Source organism: Syzygium oleosum, unplaced genomic scaffold (assembly GCF_021117445.2).
Source record: "Syzygium oleosum isolate NSW1041296 unplaced genomic scaffold, Sole_v2.1 Sole_v2.03, whole genome shotgun sequence".
NCBI classification, from domain to species: Eukaryota; Viridiplantae; Streptophyta; class Magnoliopsida; order Myrtales; family Myrtaceae; genus Syzygium; species Syzygium oleosum.
This window is the reverse complement of record NW_026607487.1, coordinates 1,965,458-1,986,227: the sequence shown is the minus strand read 5'-3', so window position 1 is coordinate 1,986,227 and position 20,770 is coordinate 1,965,458. Positions and strand designations below refer to the sequence as shown.

Sequence of the window (20,770 nt, the reverse complement as noted above, 5' to 3'; positions counted from 1 at the left end):
TTTGCTGGAAGAGGGCTGTCTCTTTCTCTCATATTTCAATGCACAGAAAACCAGTCAATCTCTGTCTCTGTCTCTGTCTCTCTTCCTTCCTTCCTTTGGACACAAAATTCACCATTTTTAAACAGTCGAACTCCTTGCATTCTCTCTCTCCTTCATCTTCTTCTTCTTCTTCTTCTTCCTCATCTCGCCAGATCTCTCTCTGTCATCGGCGTCAAGTTCGCCGGAGCAATTCCCGTGGCCTGGGATGGCGGCGACTCCCAGCATTTTCTTGTTCCGCGCGCATCTCGCCGTCAATGCCGGCCCAAATCTAGTGTCGATAACTTGATGCGCAACTCTGTGTGTCGCTCGTCGTAATCCTCGCCGCATTCGGCGGGAGGTTAGTGTGAATCTTGGGTGGTTCGCGTGGAAAATTCGTTGATTTTTGTTTTTTGCTTCTATGCGCGCTATTGTTCTGTTGATGTGTGAATCTCCACTTCAGTTTAGAGCTTGGACTTAGCAGGCGAGGTAGTGAGATCGTGTTCTCCCAAGCAATGGGGCTTGCTTTAGGAGTTTGAGATATGCTTCATGAGTAAATCGTGTTTCAGTGAGTTAAGGATGATGCTTTGGTTGTTGGGTCGATTCTCGGCAAATGTGAGATTAGAATTATCCGAGCAGTGACTCCTGAAATGCTTGCAGATGGGAATGGAGGGTCTATTGAAATTAGGATAATGCACACTGGGTCTCCATTATTCATGTGTTACTCTTGAAATTTCGTCTGGCAAATAGTAGAATATGCCTGGCCTAGCATTTTCATCGTCCGCTCCGCGATGTGAGCTTTTGTCGAAGTTACCCAAGTTACTCTGGATGTGGTTGTTCTGGGTCTTCCTATCTCCTCGTTATGTATGTAATTTTTCTTTCTGTTCTTTTTAGATACCTGTAGTTGAGAGATGCAGGTGGAGAAAAGACGGTCAAAGGGAGGCTTCCTACAGTTTTTTGACTGGAATAGCAAGTCCAGGAAGAAGCTGTTCTCAAACGGTCCTGATATACCTGGTCCTGGTACGACCCGCATTGTCTTTTTTATCAATTTTATTGGTCGCACGCCCGTGCATTGCTAGCATATGAAAGTTTTCTAGAGGAGATGGCTCATATGGTGCTATTAACGTGCTTTGTTTTCTGATTATAGATGAAGTTACGCATGGAACGGATGACGCAGAGATCTTGGCGAAGTCAAGGTTTCAGATGGTGAGAGTTCTTTTTTTTTTTTTTTGATAACCGAGGTGTCCGCGCGGCCGGCGAGTTAGGGCTCAAACCAGCGGTGATGCCCGACTAGTCCTTGAGGGGGGCTAGCGCAGCATCCCACCGCCACGACCCCCCACTTAAATCAGCGATGGGCGAGTTTGAATCCAGGACCTCTCGTGAAAGGAACTGAGCGCAAACCAACACGGCCACCGATGGGTGGGTGAGTTCTTTTGACCCTACTGTTGTCAAAATCTTTTTTAGTCGTGTATGAGTTCCATCTATTTGACTTGCATTGTTTCTTGCCTTAATGTAGAATGTTATTGATGAAAGTGGAGTTAGTTCAAGTAAAAGCGGAAGTAGTGAGTGGAACTGTGCTACTTCAAAGACCAGCAATGAAGGATCTGAAAACAGAGCCCCTGGAGTAGTAGTGGCTTTACTGATGGGTTTGGATTCATTGCCATGGAGTAGTAGTGGCTCGACTGATGGGTTTGGATTCATTGCCAAAGTCAAATGGTCCCGAGTCCTCCACCTCGTGTTCTAAATCTCATCAAGTCGAAGCTTCTCCTTACGGTGATGGCATCCGTGATTTGCGAAGTAGATGCAATCCGATTGATTACATCAGCAGTTCTAGTAAACTAGGTAGGTTCTCCTCACACTTTGCAGAAGTAAAGCCCTTGACGGTGCTGGGCCGACCGATAGAGAGATTTCAGATCAAGGTACTTTCTCCGAAATCAGCTAAACCTATTTCCGTTACCCATCATAGGCTATTATCTCCAATTGAAGGTCCCGGATTTGTTCCGGCCGAGAATGCTGCCTATGTTATGGAGGCAGCCGTAGAGATTATTGAAGCTAATCCCTGGGTTGTCAGAGGCAAAGCATCATCTGACTATTTCAGCATCAGTTCCTTTGAGAATACAAGATCTAAAAATGAAATTAGAATCTTCCTATGAGGCATCAAGGCAGCAGAAAAGCTAGTAGTTCTGGCGGTGTCATGGGGTGTTCCTCAATTGTACATTTTCCTAGGCTTGTATCTTATCTGTTGAGGCATTCTTTATCCTGAATTCTTATAGGGGTCGCACTCATATAGTCATATTGTCAACTATGTCTCGGTACCGTGTGTATGGAAATTTCTAAGAACCTTCAAAATCGAGCCCCCCTAAAGATTAATATATATATATATATGCATGAATTGATCAAGGCATTGAGATTACTGGTCACCGAGGAAAATTCGTACGATGACTACATTTCAAAATTGAGACTGCAATGAAGTCATTTGCAATATGCACACAACAATCAGAAAAAAAAAAAAGAAAAAAAGAGGACATTAGCCTTAGCCGATAAGGTACCTAATCATCCTATGTTAAGTTTGGTTAATTCTTATTTTTTTTTAGATGCGCACTAAAGTAAAACATACTGTCTTTCCTATTTCTTTCCCAGCAAGAGAAAAGATCGTTTAAGAAAAATGGCACCAATAGCTCCTAAATTTCAGCTTGATGTACAATGTCAATTTGTAAATGTTTAATGTAAACTGTTCTTTTAACCCAATAAGGGAGAAAGTCATCACAAGTCCCCGACCCATTGCCAAATATGCAATCTAGTCCCCAATTTTTTCTTTCCTTTTGTAAGTGATGCTATCGAATCGGACTGTATCTTCTTAATTTTTTTTTATGATAAAATGGGTAATTTATATGAACTCAATCTTTTTCTAAAGCCAGAAAATCAATTTGTGTATCTCGTTCCTACGAAAGATTATCAGCTCCAACACGATATCCCCACAAATTTTTTAGCCGGAAAGAACTGTGATTTGTCCTAAATGGCAACCTACCAAATCGAGGGAGACTGCGGATCGATTCGATTCCGGCTCGGGCATCACCGATCGACCGGATCGCTTGAGCAGGTTGAAATTCCATGGAGGAGGAGCACAGGGCTCGGAGGTAGAGAAAATTTGTCTGATCTGTTGATGACGATGGCTGTGGAATAGTAGTCTACCTTTTGGATTTGAATGGGAACGGAGCTGATTAAATTTTTAGTTCATGGAGCTGTGATTAAAATTGTCTGATCCGCTCTTACCTCCTCCTCTTTTCGGTAAGCTCGTTTTCCTTAATAAATTCGATGCTGGCTCCAAGGTCAGATGAATACTTGTGTTTGTAGGATCGACGTTTCGATCTGTTTCGGGGTCGATTTTGTTGTGTTTTGGACTTTGTTACGGCCAAAATGTTTGCTCTAAGCCTCCGTTTTGGGGTTCTTTAACCAACCCTTAATTTCCTCACCTCATCTATTTCGATTCCTCTTCGTCGTGCGATTCAACGTACGGCAACGTATGCTACCGAAGTTATGTAATCTAAAATGCCGTGCTCGGGTGTTAAACAAACCGAAAGGCTTTCCATAGTTCAATTTTGATTTAGAGTACAGTTTTCGTGTTTCTAGTATTGTCCCATCGAGCTTGGAGCCAAAAAAATCCATTTTCATCTTTACCTGATAAGGTCTGTCAAATTTTCATCTTTATTCGAATTCATAAAATCCATTTTCTTCTCCCCTGCTTGCTCTGCTTATGCTGATCGTGAGTTTTTTTTTTTTTTTGAGATTTACATTAGATCCATCATTTTTGTGGGTCTAGATTCAATTTAGCACATTTATTAAATTTACGGAATAATTCCTCCGTATTACGAGAGTGCTATTAAAAGGAGTCCCATGAAAAACTAGCAAGATTTTTGCCTTCTTCTTAGGGTTAAACTTGTCATTATCTGGCTTAACAAATAATGGGCCTTTAGACTGATCTGGAAAAATCTGATTTAGCCGGCTTTTATTGGATAGAAACCACAGGAATTAAAGGGAACTTGGTGCTCTCTAAGCGTATTCCAGAGCAATAGTAAAGAACAAAATGGCACAAAATGGTAAAGAACAAAAAGGAATAAATTCATTCACACCCACCATCTTAGTACCACCAAATTTAAGACTTCGAAACAAGGTTATAAATCTTGGGTTCTGCTGCGCAATAAACAAAAGCAAAGGATCAACGCATGAAGAGAAACAAAGAAGGTTGTTTACATTCACCAGCCAAAAGATTGCAAGGTCAACAGCAAATGCAGGAAAGAAATCCAGAAGAAAATCATACGAAACCGTCTATTATTTACAAGCATATACCATCCTGGAAACAATGTGCGTGCCATTTACAGGAAGAGGCGAAAGATTGTCTTCAATACAAAATAACTGCAGTCATACGTCATCTTTTAACATGTAAAAACAGCGGTTTCATTTGGCATTGGAGAGTTGCAAGCTGACGAAGCCATTTAAAGGATCACAACTTTCAGCCACTAATCATATGTGAAAGACAGCCAAATGTCATGAGAATCAACGACGGCTGTCACATTAGGCAGTACTAACATTTCAGCCTTCTCATTGTTTAAATGAAGAGTTTGGAGAATTATGTTGAAACTAGAGAAAGCAGTGTACAATGATATACTCTTCAGTCAATCATCATATGTGTTGAGCATAACCATTTAAGGCTTCGTTGCCTTCAAAATCAGATCACCAAGTTTTGCATCTTCAAGCTAACTTTGAATGGTAATTGCAGATCACTTCTTTTAGGACCACTATTGGGGAAATCGAACAAAGTAAACATCCAAAGGATCAAGCATTCCCCTACGGCAGCATATCCAGCAATCCGGTCATCCGATTTGGGCAAATTAGGCGACGTTGGAAAGCTCTTACAATGCACAACCCAAATATACCTATCAATCATAATCTTTGCAGGGTTAACTTTTTATCAAAATCTAGTCGAAACTTGGTAAAAAAATAGGTGTCTTCATGGTCAACAGTCTTTAAAGAAGTAATAATTTGATTCACGTCCAATAGGTGTTTGGATTGAGGGAAGGGTAAGAGGGACTTACCTTGTTTAAGCGCTAAATAATCCACATGGGCCAACCATATATTTCCTTGGCCCCCGCACTTTGAGAATTAAGGGAAAAATTAAACCACCTCGTGGCATCTTATTCTATAAAATTGGATCAAGCGTTGAATGGATTTCCAAGTTGATTGTTATTTTAAACATGCATCGAAAATGTTTAGATTGGTGAATTATTTTTAATATATCGCATATCCGCATGTTGGATTATGATATATTGACATTGGATTAGCACTCATGGTCAAACTATATATTGAGATATGATATATGTTCACCGACGATTCTTAACTCATGGTCAAACTATATATTGAGATATGATATATGTTCACCGACGATTCTTGTTTGGGGCTTAATCACAGCCGATGTGATTTATGAGGCTTAACCACAGCCAATATAGTATCTGGGGCCTTGTCACGTGACGATGCATGACTGAGATTGGGCATCGGGGCATGCCAGGGATGACATGACTTGGGCATTGTTGGTCCGGGCCTAGTTTAAAAAAAATATAATTTCAATAAAAAATAATTTTTTGTTCAAATATTAGAAATAATGAGAGATTAATTGAGGAAAATTAATACAAACACACATTTTGTTAAACCAAACTAAAACACTGGTATATCTTCAAATAATTTGAAAAAAAATTACACTTAGCGGTGCTCTAATTAATGGTTCCACTCAAACATTCATGTTCCTCACCATGATTCAGATAATACAGTGTCATTGTTGTTCTTGTGTCCATGTTGGGTACATTCCTCTGGAGTTAATTCTTGTAGAAACTAATTACCCTACATGGTAACCATTTCTAAATTTTATGCAAACAAGTTGGATCTATTTGACTTCCAAAAGTTGGCTAATAATGAACATAGACTTTGAAGGTACTGTATACACCAGTGGAATGAGTAAGTCACAAGCCATAATAGAAAGAATCGGAAAGTGGTGGCTCGCCTCTTCCACCATTTCAAGTCCTCGAGGTTATTTTAGCCAACTCTATCAATTTGCTTGGAGTAGTCTATTCCCAAGTACATCTCCAACTCATTGGTAGATGATGAAGATGAAGACTTAGCGTGCTGTGGGGTGTTTTTCTCCTTATGAAGCATAGACCATATAGATTGTGGGCACTACTCAATGAGGCCATGTTCTTTGTCCATGGGATGAAACTTGTTGTATTATATCGACCGGCATTTGCCACATACGTATTTGAGAGCCAACTCACCGTTATTGCTAGTACGTATTTCACTTGGAACTCCCAACTCAGTCCCGAATATTTGTACTATGGAACAAGAAGCGTTTCGAGCCCCTCCAACTTGAACCTCGGATCCAAGACCAAGACGGGATGTTGTTGTAATATTTGAGGAATTTCGCCTTTATGGCTACTACTATTTCATTGAAGAAGGGATCATCCTTCTTGTTCGCCGATTCAACTGACATTAGGTATAGAAATGGAAGGACTCGATTGCTTGACTGCTAATTCAAATCTTTGGATTTCAGTCTCAATAAATTCTCAGTTTTTCATGTGGTTTGCAAGTTTATTCTCGCATTCCAAGGTCCAAGACAGAGTATCAATGGAACAAATCCACCTTGGTGTAGAACAAGAGCTTGAATTATCATATCAAAAAATCGGTATGTGATTGTTTCAATAATGATTTCTGCTATTAGTCAATTTGACGCATAAAAAACTAGTCAAAGATTTCTAAATGGCGAGGAAGCCCCCTAAAATCACTAAATCTGGGCAGAACAAGAAAGCTTCTGGGCGGAGTAAGCATTATACTTGTACCCTAGCACAAGATCATAAGCAGCTAAATGGAAGATGAAAATCCCAAAACTACGGAGATGGAATCTGTAAATCTATACAATTTATAAAAGGAAAAATTCTTCTTTCATGTTTTTTCTAATCAAATTCCTGCGCTTTTAATATTTTTAATTAAGTCCTTCTACCTTCACAATTTTTTTGATAAAATCTGTGCGAATATAAATCTGCCCAAATCTAGTTAACGTGGCAAGTTGGGACGACATCAAAGGACAATGTGGATAACAATTAGCCAATGTGGATGCCCACATGAACAACACCCTGGAAAAATTTAGTCAATGTGAACGATGTTGATATATGATGTGGATTAACAACGTGGATGCCCACGTGGACATCCATGTTGGAAAACTTTTATCCATGTTACACTCCAACGGTCACGTCAGTTGAATTGTGTCAGATTTATTGTCGAAAGGACTTGGTTAAAAATTTATGAAAGTCAAAGAATTTGATTAGACAAATTAAAAATTATTGTCGAACAGATTTAATGTTGCAAAGCGTGATAGGTCGGTAATCGCTCAATGGACCCATTATAAGAGACATCCAACGCCTCTAAGAACTCCACCCTATCAAGACCTTGAATTTCGACTAGATTGTTACAATAGTTAGCCTTTCAATGGACTTGCTGCAATATATAGCTATTTCCTTTGGTGGAGAGGCGCGACAGAAATCCGAGACATTCATCTAAGGAGATTGCCAAGAGAGAGCCCAAGTTTGAGTCCGTCAATATATCCAATTAAACTCATTTTAAATTAAAAGACTAAGCCAATGTGTTATGAGTCAGCTATGATGCATTAACTACTCCACACCATACCAATTCTTCAATGTGTGACTTTTCTAATACAACTACATGTGCATCTTAACATCCTCCTAGAACTTGAAAATTATCATGGCCTTGAATTTTAACAAGATTATAGATATACAAGTGTAATTGTTTCATATGGGAAATGTCCTTTTTTTTAATATAACTGTAGTGTTCCATTGAAAACTCTTCCAAGTACTTCAATCAGTCTAGCTAAGGCAATATCAGCTTACGACATGAGGCAACACAAAGTTTCAAGGGTCTTGAGGGAAGCTCAACTACATGTGTAATTTTCAATTACACATGTGCATCTTAACATCCTCCTAGAACTTGAAAACTATCATGGCCCTGAATTTTAACTAGATTATAGTAATACAAGTGTAATTGTTTCAGATGGGAAATGTCCTCTTTTTTTAACATAACTGTAGTGTTCCATTGAAAACTCTTCCAAGTACTTCAATTAGTCTAGCTAAGGCAATATCAGCTTACGACAGGAGGCAACCCAAAGTTTCAAAGGGTCTTGAGGAAAGCTCTAGGGTCTGTTCAAGTAGATAGCATTCATAAAGATCAAGTTCTTCTAGATAGATTAGGTAAGAAAGTTGTGACAACCTAGGACTCTAACAAAAGACTGTCAAATATGTTAAGCCGGAAGGAAGCTTTGGCAGCGATCGGAGATCATATAAGCCATAGGCTAAGGTGTTGGAGAGAAGAAAGATTTCGATTTTGCTTTCTGGCAGGTCAAATATTGGTGCACTAATAAATTGGAGAATCTCAAGCGAAGACAAGTCACCATCTCACTTGGAACTTCCTCTTTCAGTCTATAGCAGAATCCAAGACTTGGTGTTTGCAATTCTTACAACCCTACAATAGCAATAAGTAACTTTTCATTCTTAGAATGACTAATGTTCAGATGTTACGAGTTTTGTAAATCCCCAATTGAGCTATAAATTTCTCTCAATGACCAACACCCCCTGGCACTAAGTTTCTCCAGCTTCCTTAGAGAATCAGTTGAATGAGAATCTTTGTAATACTAGCAAAATCTAAAATAAGTTCTTTTAGTTCTTCTAATTCGCCCACTTCTCCTGGTAGCTCCTTGAGACTAACACAGGAACTCAAGCCCAAGGAAACGAGGTTCTTGACTTTTCCAATAGAAGGGTGGACTTGCATTAGCCCATGATATTTTTTCAAGCTGAGAATCTCCAACTCTGTGATAGCTGAGAAATCCTGACTACATTTTGCATAATGGCAAAATGCAAAGTTGAGAACTTTTAGCTGCTTTGCCACCTATACAGAGAAGGAAAGCTGTCAAGAGAGGCTAACCAAGTTGTGGATTGGGTAGTGAAAGCCCAAAGATCTAAGCATCTCCCTTGTTATTGGGTTTATAACCCTCTTTTAGCTTTACGGGACCTCTTAGTATTAGAAGCCCATGTTGCTTGTTCATCTTGTGCTACTTAAGAAATGGAAAAGCTTCTGTTTCGAACAAAACAAAAACAAGAAAAAAAATATCGCAGAGGATGTCTTTTTTCCATCTTACCAATTGAACTCCATCCTCTCCAATGCTTTGTTACCTGGTGGCATGACAATTGCAGCATGACTAATTTCGGTAGATGCAAATTAGTTGCTGAAAAAGACAGATTGGGTTTAATGTCAAACCATTGAAGCCATCTTAATTCAAAAAACAGTTCGTAAGTCTCCATTTAAAACCACCCACCTCAATTGAAGCACAATTTTCAGAGATGATAGGCATCAAAATATCAGCCCATGTGATTGCATCAAGGAGCCGTGAACCAAACCCTTCACCGACATGGAGGCTATTATCATCCCTGAACACAAACATTGGTACCGTTCCTCATTTATGTATTGTTGTAGCCTCTAAAGCTCAAAAATACATCATAGCGATCACTTCCCACTCTTGTTGGTGTTGGAGAGATGAATGTAGATGTAGACGCTTCGTCATTGCTCTTATTTTCTGCATATGTGTATCTTCCACTCTTTTTCCTCTTCTTTAGAAGATATAAGCGAACACCCAAAAAACAATTGGTGCAACAAGCACCACGAAAGAACACCCCAAAATGAACTGATGCTTTCCGTTATATGCGTTGCTCTGGCTCTTGCCTTTATCCATGGAAAGTTTAATAGCAAAGAGAAAAATGAAATGCCTTCCTGTAGCACAAAAAGATGGATTAATATATGAACTGGACATATGCATTAACTTGAAAAGATCGACACCACACGCTCAGAGTAAAGTGCACAACTTCAAAAAACGAAACCCGATGAAGTTTCGCTTTCTCTACTCGAGCTCAGCTCGATAGCAAAAGTAGTTCGATAGCAAAAGTTGAAATACTCAGGCTCAAGTTGACTCGATCCTCACATAGCTAGAACCAAGCCCAACCTCTTCTAAGTGAAAAGGAACGGATTTCTCAAGAATCGATACCCTAAAACATAAGGGCCCCCCAGAATTGGCTGTTATGCAGGGAGCAGCTAATTTGGCAATAAAATCACATAAGTTGATAATCCAGCAGTTACTTCATGCGAAGAATCACAAATGCTAAGCATACACCACGACTGTACAGAGAGAAGAAGGCAAAGAAAGAAAGAAAGTTAAGACATACAATTTTGATTAGAACAACTTCCTCCATATTCTTCGCAACTTAAAACAACCTAAAGGTCTGCGAGAGGCAGTCGAACGATCAATGACGACCAGGTGAGAAGGGAAAACATACCGAGTCCGTCCAATTGTTCATGATTTTCTTTATTAGTAATTTTCCTCTCTAATAGTAATTTATCGGTTACATATCATTTTATAATTTTTTTTCATAGGATGTAATTTCCCCTTTGTTGTCATATTCCCTGAATCCTATGATTTGTAAAATTTCACAAAAAATAGTAATCTACCTAATGAATATCTTTTTTCTATTGTTAGTAAATTACCTAATGAATCTTAACTTTCTTTTGGCACATAATTATCCCGCTAATAGTAATTTATTTATAATTTATCCTTACATGACTTTTTTAAGAGGGTTTAAATTTTCTTTGGAGGTCGTAAATTTTCTACAACCTGTGGTTCATAATATTCCATAAATATAGTAACTTATTCAGTTAATAGTAAATTTCTTTTGTGTATGTTTAGTAAAATATTTAATTGATCGTAATTTTTTTTTTACACTTTGTAAAGGTTTGAGACCTACATGTTAGTAATTTTCCTTGCACATCACAATTTTTCTCAATCCGTAAAGTTGATCAGTTTTGCGTCCGTAACTTTTCTTTAACGTCCAAAAGTTATGACAAAAATCGGTTTTGCAAAACAAATTTGATGGACCATGTCTTTTCCCCTTTTAATCCGACGGTCCACGTTGAATATTGGACCAGTCCCGTAAAAGATAACTTTGACTTATGGAATTCCCGTTACTATTATGAAGTTTTCGGCACAATAAAGGAGTTTTATTTATTTATTTTTGGCCAAATATTAAAGTAGTGTTGGAGACACTATTTTTTTTTAAAAAAAATTGAAGTTCATTCCATTGTGTTACTTTATCAATGAAAATGTAAAAATGTATATATATATATATAGGTAAAAAATGTAAATTAATAAAAAGTGTTACTTTGTCAATATTTTCTTTTGCTATAGCAACAGATAAAAGAAAATTGAGCTACTTCTCGTAGATCTATATATTCACGCAAGTCTTATGTATGCAGAGGAGCCTTTACACATATTCCTATCTATTTCAACCCAACAATCTTATTTTCCAAAAAACAAAAAAACCAATAACCTTTTTTTAAGAATTTTTTTGCTAACAATGCGATCTCCAGTTTTCTTAAATTACTCTATTGATCTCATTGGATATAGCAGTTCTCACTTCATGCACGCAGGATAATTATCGAACCATATCAATCAACAATATTATTTTTGCGAATTTTGCGATTCTCATCTGGCCTTCTCAATGCGAAAACATCGAAAATTTTTCAAATTATGTAAATATCTACGTGTAGAATCATACGTAATATTTAATTATTATTTTTTAAACTTCAAATGACTATTGTCCTTTTCCAAATGTTGAATAGAGGCACAATTGATGGATAATTTTTTTTTCATTATTTCTCCCCACTAAGCAAAGCCCAAGGGTGCCAAACGAAACCAAGAAAACTTACTCGGGGGGCCAAAATAGAACTTCAAACAAACTTCAGGAGCGAAAACGGAACCGTCAAATGAATCAAAAAAGGAAAATTGCTCCAATGTCTCTTCCGTTCTCTCACTCCGGCATATAAAAAGGCAAAGGGAAAGCTATCAATCCTAGGGGTGTCAAAAATACCCGCTCAAATATGACCCAACCCGAACCGACCTGACCCGAACAAGAAATTTTCGCATTGAGTCGGGTTGGCCTTAACTTGTTTGGGTAACAGTATAAACAAGGCTTAAGCTTGTTTTGGATCTACCCGAACCCGTCCGAAACAAGCCCACCCAAAACAAACAAGAGCCATTTGTTCTTCTTGCTCCAAGCCTGCCCCAAACCTTGTTTATCGTGATAGTGCGACGCGATCTATCATCTTCTTCCAGAGCTCCGGATCTGCAACCGAGTAGTGCGACGCAAAGGCAACTGGCGGCGACGATCGGCGTCTTCGCCGCCGGCGCCACCCTGATTGCGGCTGGCATCACCAAGTCGGCGAAGTAGGGTTCTGCAGTGTTCCAGAAATATTCTCATGGGTTCGTGACCAGAAGTTCTCTGTTCAACGAAGGTAAATCTGCGAGGAAGGGAGCGAAGGAAGAAGAGAGAGGTCAGTCGAATCGAACGTGTGCCTTGAGATTTTGCGTTAAAATCTCCGCCTCCGGCTTCTCCTCCCCTGTATCGGATCGTTTGCGGTTCTGGGTTGGTCTCGGCTTCGGCTCCCCTCATCTGGGTTCAGGCGCTCGACCGGCGTTCGGTCTTCGGTCCGGGTGAGTTGGGTTGCTCTAGTCTCCCGCATTTGTATTCGTGGGTGATTCCGGCTCTCTGCGACTTGGGTCGTGCCCTATTTTCATTGCTTTTACCTGTGCTGGTGTGGGTTGAATTCTCGAGTTTGGTTTGGCTTCTCAACTGGAAGTGGAAGTGCCATCCTTTGTTGAAAGTCCTGTTCTTACCTTGCTGGCATTTGCTTTTCTCTTTTCCCTCTTTGTTGCGTGATGAATGGAATTAAAAGGTGTGTGATTGTATCGAGAGTTTTCTCAGTTCAATTTTTTGTGTACTTCTTGTTGTTCTAGCAGCTGATCTTCGCTCTGCTAGTGGGACTTAAGCTAGCACCACCTTGTGGTGTGATTTTAAGGCAACATCTGTTTGTGGGATGACCATGTTTTGACTGATCTCTGTTCAACAGAATGAGGAACCCATCTGGATGCTTACACGTTTCGTTCATTGTTACATTGTCCTTTACGTGATTAATACAGCCCCTAATTCACAATGCTGGTTGGTTTTTTATAACAGAATGTTGAGCAAGAATGCATTGAGAAACAAGAAGAAAAGGGAGAAACAAAGGGAAAAAAAATCTGCAGAGGCCAGTTCTGCCTCAAGTGATTCATGATATGATAGTTAATGTGAGTTGCATGTCTAGAATCTTGGTCACTGGTTTGATTTCCTGTGCATAACGAAGAGGTCATAGGGAAAAACAACGGCGCAATGCCTTCTGGCAATTCCTTTAGAGTGGAGCTACTCCAATGCTGCCGGTATTGGGCTTTTGAGTGAATATTGGAAGACGAACTTGTGAAGAGATGGCTCAGTGTACTTCTTTGCTCTCTGTTCACCGTTCTTTGAATTTATTGTGGTGAGGGGGCAGCATCGTGCCAACTTGGAACTCCTTTTCTTCGAATAATGTTCAAATATCCGTGAAATAGCATAAATTGTTCGACTTACTTAGCTTCTACTAATTTGGCGATTGAGTCGTGTTCCCGTGTGTCTTGGTCTATATATCTATGCATAACGAAAGCTATTGCCAATAGAGCATTCTTGAGAGCTTTGGTCTATATATCTAATTTGGTGTTCCCTCTTTCCAAAACACGAACCCGACCCGACCCGAACATGACCCGAACCGACCCGATTGTGTGGCTATATCATGTTCGGGTCTTGTTTCGGGTCGGGCCAAGCACACATATTCATTGTTTCGGGTCGGGTCGGGTATAATGAAAACCCGACCCGACCCGACCCATTTGTTCTTCTTGATTCAATCCCGCCATCGCTGGCAAAGTTTTTCAAAAGAGAGTACTTCGAGCGCGCCCGCTCTCGCGAGAGAGACTAGCAATCGATTCGATTCCATTCTGACGTGCGCATCATCGATCGATCGATCGAATCGCATCGAACAGAGGTTGAGAGATTCAATGGAGGATCGGGGGTTGGAAGAGGTAGAGAAAGCTCGGTTGCTCAGCTTGGCTCTCGAGTTCAGCTTCGACCAGCAGTCTGCCACCAAGTGCTTGGACCGTCTCATTCCCCTCTACGATACTCGGATCATTGTTCCTTGTCGCGCTTTCGTTTTTTTTTTTTTTTTGGTGCTAGTCAGCATTGCAGGTATTATGCAGGTGTTTCTCGTCCACTACGATGATGGCTCTGGAATAGTCTGCTTTAGGTTTGAATAGCGAAATGTCTGGTGCTGTTCCAGCTTGATGTGTTTAGGTTGCTTCGGATGGTGGTCTTTCTTGGTTATTTAGCCGAATCGCGTGGTATTCGGTGATTAGGGAATGACGTAATTGTTTGTGTTGCGTGGATAATTTGTGAATTGATTGATTGTGCATTCCTAAATAAGGAGATTTATTGCGGTTAGTCGCATCATTCTGACGATGTCTGTGGAATAGTCTACCTTTTGGATTTGAATGGACCGGAGGAGCTGGTTAAATCTGGTTCACTGAGCGTTAATCCCGTCCCTATTTCTATGTGGGTTTTGCGGAGTAGTCTTATTGACTAGCGAAATGTCTTGACTTATTTCTGAAAGCTTGGTTGCTGAGCTTGGCTCTCAAGTTCGGCTTCGACCAGTAGTCCGCCACCAAGTCCTTGGACCGTCTCGTTTCCCTCTACGCTACTCCAATCGTTACTTTGTCGCCCATTTTGTCATGCTGAGATTAGCGTTTGCAGAGGTTGTGTAGGTATTTTTCGTCCACCACAATGATGATGACGGCTGTGGAATAGTCTACTTTAGGTTTGAATAGATCGGAGCTGGCTTAGCGAAGTAGTCTTGCTGACATGGTTCCAGTTTGATGTGTTGAGGCTACTTTGGATGGTGGTTTTTCTTGGTTATTGGCCAAATTGGGTGGTATCTGGTGATTAGGGAACAACATAATTGCTTGTGTTGCGTGGATAATTTTTGAATTGATTGATTGTGCATTCCTAAATAAGGAGATTTATTGCGGTTAGCCAGTGTTCTGATGATGGCTGCGAAATGGTCTACTTTGGATTTGAATGGACCGGAGCTGGTTAAATTTTGTTCATTGAGCGTAGTCTCATTGGCATTTCTTTGTGGGTTTGGCGGAGTAGTCTTATTGACTTGCAAAATAATCTCTTTCTTCATTTGGCTTTTTTTTTAAGGTGATGAAGATCGAGAGTTTATCACTGTGGAGCACTGTGGAGATGACTTTCTAGCAGAACTTGCCGAAACTATGCAAGATACTGAGGATTGGGATGATTTGCAACCTGCGAAATCAGAAGCTTGTGGAGTTTTGGCTGATATGTTTGGCCAAGATATCCCTAATGACGGCGAATGCAATGTTGTGCATGATGTTAATATTATAGAAGATTCTCCACAACCTGAGAAAAATCAAACTTTTCTTGAGGTGGATTCCTCTACTGACAGTGAAGACGAAGACAATATATTTGGCAGTAAAATGGGTAGGAAATCCACATGCTATATTCCTGACCAAAGCAGTACCGCGAACAATTCATCCACTCAACTTCTGGCCAGATGATCTTTGCAATCCATGGTATGCTTCTCCCATGGACATAGACAATACTGCCAAACCACTTAAATCAGCGTGTCACTGTTCTTTTCTATTATAATTTAGTCTCTCCTTGATTGATTCCAATTTGCTTGTGATTCTGCGCACAGCAAAGGACCTACACAATGTACATGTACAAAAGCATTTAGTAAATTGCTTATGAAGCCTCATCCAATCAAATAACCAATAGACACTCCTAAATTTTGCCAATTACTTCCACGGTCTTCAAGATCCAAAATGACCTATTAGAACTCTTTGGCCAATAAAAAGGTTGATTTTAGTTTTGGACAATGTACAAATACCTATATTTCTCAAATACTTTGAGAGTATAGAAGATCATCAAAGTGTGGAACTTAGCAATCCAGTGTCTTTGATGGGAATGTTTTGCGTAAATGAAGGCTTGTGCTTTCTTTGTGCAAATTTTTCATTTTCCATAACAATTCATGTCAGAAACTATTACAGTGCTGAAGAGGCTTATTTCTGTTGAAGGACTGTAAGAGCACTGTCACTCAAGGTTCAATATCGTCAGTTTCAAATAAAAGACATTGCTATCGGATTTTGACATCCAAACAAGGGACTCTAAGTTATGAGGAATTGCAAGCCTTGGATGACATAGAATTGGCAAATGTTGTAATATTCAGAAACAAGGCATTTCGACCACTGCAGCATCAGGCTTGTAAAGCTTCTGTAGCCAAGCGAGATTGCTTCATTCTCATGCCCACTGGAGGTAATAAAAGTTTATGTTACCAGGTTAGTGAATGCTTACATTATTTCATTTGTGTAATGATCGTATGTAGAAGTATGTGTGGAGACAATGTTTAGAGCACAACCCCTGTGCACTTTGCTCAATGGTTCCACCAATTAAATACTAGACGGGTAGACCTGTATATCGATATTTAAGCTAAAAAAATGATCTTGTAATCTGCTTTGTTAGCACTGTTGAGAAGCTTGTGCTTAAACTTAAGGAAGAAAATGTTTTCCAAATGCAAATTAAGCGATAGGAAGTGATTCAGGTGCATAACCATGGGTTCCAATTTATGGGATCAGACTAAGTTGGACAAGAAAGGAATATAGGACATTCTCGTTCTGCCTTCGCACATCTCTATCTATTCTGTAATTTCTAGAATTTGACGTTTGCGCTATGCTTCTAGGACCTTCTACTTACTTACTGGAAAATTTATGTTGTTTTTGCACGTAAGAAGTGTTGTCGGTCACAGTTCAGGTCCAATTCAAAAGGGTTATTAAGACAAAGAGGAAAAAGTTTTCAAATTACTTGCACCAAATACAGATCATGGATGTCTATATTTCCTATGAAGGTATGTGCTATGTCATCTTCTCAACTAGGTGTGATCATTTCCCAATAATTGGTTTGAAATTGATGTCCTTTCATATAAATCTGAATTGATCTACCGAATCACAAGGAAGATATTAATCTGAATTAATTAATTTGAATTATCCTGAAGTGCTTTCTATTCAGTCTTGAAGTAGTTGATATATGTATCTGGCTGAAGTAATTATAAGACAAATAGTGACAACTGGTGTTTTCTGATCAGCTGAAGGTGAATAAAAGAATAATTCCCTCATCCCTTCCTTTCTTCATGTTCTCTTCTGATGTTTTTACCCTTCGTTTCAGCTGCCAGCGACTCTTAAACCAGGTGTCACATTTGTTATATCTCCCTTGCTATCTCTCATCCAGGATCAAATAATTACTCTAAACCTTAAGTATGGAATATCGTCTACTTTCTTGAACTCTCAGCAAACTGCTGCCCAAGCAGCGGCTGCCCTCCAAGAACTAAGGCAAGGTTTAGCTCTCTCTCTCTCTCTCTCTCTCTCTCTCTCTCTCTCTCTCTCTGTTCCTAGAGAAGTACATCATACCATATAATCTTTATCCCGCCATAAAATGGCTATGCTCAAAATGTTGCGATGGATGCACATTTTTTATGTAGTTAATGAAATGATTCATGCCTAAGATGTTTGTCATAGAAATAAATTTTAGGATCTTAGTGTTCCTAGAGAAGTAAACATACCATACAATCTTTATCCTGCCATAAAATGTTGGGCTATGCTCCATATGTTGCAATGGGGTTTCTATTAAGCTTCTAAAACTTTTTTTTACTGAGTGTTGTGATTGTCAAGTCATTAATCTCCACTGCTTTGCCTATCTTTTCAGGAAGGATAAACCATCGTGCAAGCTATTGTATTTAACTCCTTAAAGGAGTGTGGGAAACCCATCATTTCTCGAGATATTGAAATGCTTGCGTAGAAAGGTACTATTTTTGATTCACGGTAACTTTTTCTGAAAGTTTCTTTTTAACTTTTTGATAGTCATCCATCACGCATTGCAGGCACAACTTGCTGGTTTTGTTGTTGACGAGGCACATTCTGTGAGGTATGCTCTTTGGCATCCTTGTATCTGAAGCAAAGGTCATGCTAGAGTTACTTCAAAAGGAATAAGTATTTATGATGTTGCCACTGCAAAACTACTGTCCTTGTTCTGGATAAAGAAAAGCAAGTTAACTTTTGTAAATGCTCTCTCTCACTCTTTTTTTTTAACGTTTTCGCATTTTCTGTGTTTCTAGCCTTTCTGTGAAGTTCTAGTATAACAGAATGCAATGTTGAAATAACTAATTCTAGAAATGATCCAGTTCTTTCTTTTGAGAAAAGTCAGTGGCACATCGTTAATCATATTAAGCAAAAGGAAGACAGCTAAAATAACCTCCAACGGAAATTAGTTTTGGAAGTAATTGGAAGTGTCCATGTTTGGCATGATAGTCAGATCTTTTAAGCTGGTTCTTGTGTTTGTATCTATTCTTTTAACCTTTATACTATATATTAACATCTTGAGATATAAGGCAAAAGTTCGCCCATGTGATCATTGATTGTGTTTCTTATGAGGTCTTTACTGGATTTGCACTGCCAGTGCCATCTCATGAAAGGAACGTACTGCTGGTTTGAGCATTTCTCATATATTTGAATGATTGTAAACTAGTAAAGCTTATTGACTGCTACTTTCTTGGTTGTCATTATTGTAGTCAATGGGGACATGATTTTCGTCCAAATTATAGGGGACCGGGATGTCTCAAGCAAAATTTTCCATACGTCCCAGTGATGGCCTTAACTGCAACTGCCACTCTGCCACTTCGTGAGGTACGGGGACTGATTGAAATGTGCATCCATTGCAGGATATCCTAAAAGCTCTTAGGATCCCCCATGCTCTCGTTCTTGAGACAAGCTTTGACAGACCAAACCTAAAGTATGAGGTCATAGCTTGAAGCAGCTTGGAGAGCTACTAAAGAATCGTTTTGCTAATTTCTGTGGCATAGTATATTGCCTCTCAAAGAGTGAATGTGTTGAAGTCGCAAAATACTTGAACGATAAGTGCGGTATAAAGACGGTGTACTATCATGCCGGATTAGTAGCCTGTCAAAGAGTAGCTGTTCAATAGAAATGGCATCCTGGAGAGGTCCAGGTTGTATGTGCTACCATTGCTTTTGGGATGGGAATAGACAAACCAGATGTGGTAAGTTAATATGGACTCTTGGCCTTTGCCTATTTTTAGTTTTAGAATCAAGCTGACGTGTTGACAAATAATCAACTAATCCACTTTTCTTCTAATGTTTAAGTTTCACTAATTGGTTTCTTAGTGTGCTTGGAAGAAAACTTTGCTAGTTCCATGGTCCACTGGCCTGCTAAATTGTCAATCTTGGCTATTGATTGCAGGAACTACCGAATTATGTATTTTTTCAAGTCAAATTCTTTCTTCCATGCATGGAACTTGGGTGTGCTGAAATTAAGTTAGACTAGGATAAAGGTCTTTTCTTTACTGTCAAAGTGGCAAATGACTTTGATCTAACTTGACCTTCAGTTATAATGTTTTTGTCAGATTTCAACTTGTTTTTATTGGTTAAGTAATTATTTTTTTATGGCATGTGGTCAGCGTTTTGTCATCCACAACACAATGTCCAAGTCAATCGAAAGCTATTACCAAGAATCAGGGAGGGCAGGAAGAGATAATATACCGGCAGTGTGCATTGCTCTATATGCCAAAAAGGATTTCAGCCAGGTTGTGTGCATGTTAAGGAGTGGTCAAGGATGTAAAACTGCTATCTTTAATGGCTCAAGCTAGGAAAATGCGGCAATATTGTGAACTCAAGGTAATCCATTTTGTGTTCTCAACTTCTCTTTAATGATCTCAACTAAGTGATGCTTCTATTTTGTGTTTCCACTTCCCCCTTTGTTCTATTGACTGTTGTTAGTGTTAGTCTAGCATTAACCAGTCTGGGTGCTGGATTATTAGATGGGTCTATTGGCAACATATGTAAATCATGATCGAACCTTTGGGCGAAACTCGTCTTCCACGTACCTGAATGGAGCAAAGTCTATTGATAAACATGTGTTAACTCTCTAATTTGCGAAATTTTCATGATGAGTGTCGGCGGCAAACCTTACTTGCACACTTCGGCGAGTCTTTGGATCGGAAAGATTGTAAATACGGTTCTAACCCTTGCAACAATTGTCTCAAAGCCTCTTCATAAAGGTAAAACTTTCAGGTGTCAACTCTCTTGATGGGCGACGGGTACCGACTTATGCATGTTCTTGAGCCACACAGTTCTTCTGGTTCCATCATCCGCAATTATTGGAAGACCACATGGTAATGGAGGGGCAAAGGTCCTTAACTAAGGATACAGAATTCTTCGGTTGTGCTGGTCTTGTCATCTCATGTTTGTCGTTTCCTTTCATCTGTTGCCATGTTCTGTCTGGAACTAATTATTTTTGTGAGGGGAACGAAAATGTGGCTTGACATATAAGCCGGAGAGGCATATGGGAACACACCGTCCGGTCTTGACCGAGGAAGAAAAAGTTACTTGTTTCAGTTCAACGAAGATTAACAATGAAATCCAATTATACAAGCACACGTTGCCTTTCTTCTTCTTTCCCGTTTTGAATTAGTGATGAACGCATATCATGACTGCATCTGAAGTTACTTTACTTGCAGATTCAATTTGTCAAGTCATATATCTTAACATACAATCGACTGGTTGAGGACCTTTATTAGGGTGTAATCATCAGTTATCCAACTATTGAACACTGTCG

At 39.4% G+C, this 20,770-nt stretch overlaps 2 protein-coding genes and 1 pseudogene across 2 annotated transcripts; 2 read left to right on the top strand and 1 right to left on the bottom strand.

Moving 5' to 3' along the window:
• Positions 1–57: 57 nt before the first annotated feature.
• On the top strand, positions 58–2,330 carry LOC130137672 (uncharacterized). The gene is made up of 5 exons (XM_056309561.1): positions 58–376; positions 910–1,035; positions 1,163–1,221; positions 1,532–1,651; positions 1,695–2,330. The coding sequence occupies exons 2-5, from the start codon at positions 927–929 to the stop codon at positions 2,166–2,168; spliced, it is 762 nt and encodes a 253-aa protein (XP_056165536.1). The 5' UTR covers positions 58–376; positions 910–926; the 3' UTR covers positions 2,169–2,330.
• Positions 2,331–8,724: 6,394 nt separating this feature from the next.
• Positions 8,725–9,565, bottom strand: LOC130137603 (disease resistance protein Roq1-like). Its single transcript, XM_056309257.1, has 2 exons — positions 9,440–9,565; positions 8,725–9,012 (listed from the first exon to the last, which is right to left on the bottom strand). The coding sequence occupies exons 1-2, from the start codon at positions 9,563–9,565 to the stop codon at positions 8,725–8,727; spliced, it is 414 nt and encodes a 137-aa protein (XP_056165232.1).
• A 4,506-nt stretch (positions 9,566–14,071) lies between these two features.
• LOC115668930 (ATP-dependent DNA helicase Q-like 1) overlaps positions 14,072–20,770 on the top strand; it is a 46,502-nt pseudogene continuing 39,803 nt past the window's right edge.

What these genes read in the sequence shown, in the direction of transcription:
- LOC130137672 (XM_056309561.1), top strand. Translation starts at nt 927, where the DNA reads ATGCAGGTGGAGAAAAGACGGTCAAAGGGAGGCTTCCTACAGTTTTTT. An exon ending in CGAAGTCAAGGTTTCAGATG is followed by an intron (nt 1,222 to 1,531) that starts GTGAGAGTTCTT and finishes GCCTTAATGTAG; the next exon opens with AATGTTATTGATGAAAGTGG. An exon ending in CCCCTGGAGTAGTAGTGGCT is followed by an intron (nt 1,652 to 1,694) that starts TTACTGATGGGT and finishes GTAGTAGTGGCT; the next exon opens with CGACTGATGGGTTTGGATTC.
- LOC130137603 (XM_056309257.1), bottom strand. Translation starts at nt 9,565, where the DNA reads ATGTTTGTGTTCAGGGATGATAATAGCCTCCATGTCGGTGAAGGGTTT. An exon ending in AAAATTGTGCTTCAATTGAG is followed by an intron (nt 9,013 to 9,439) that starts GTGGGTGGTTTT and finishes TTCTCTGTATAG; the next exon opens with GTGGCAAAGCAGCTAAAAGT.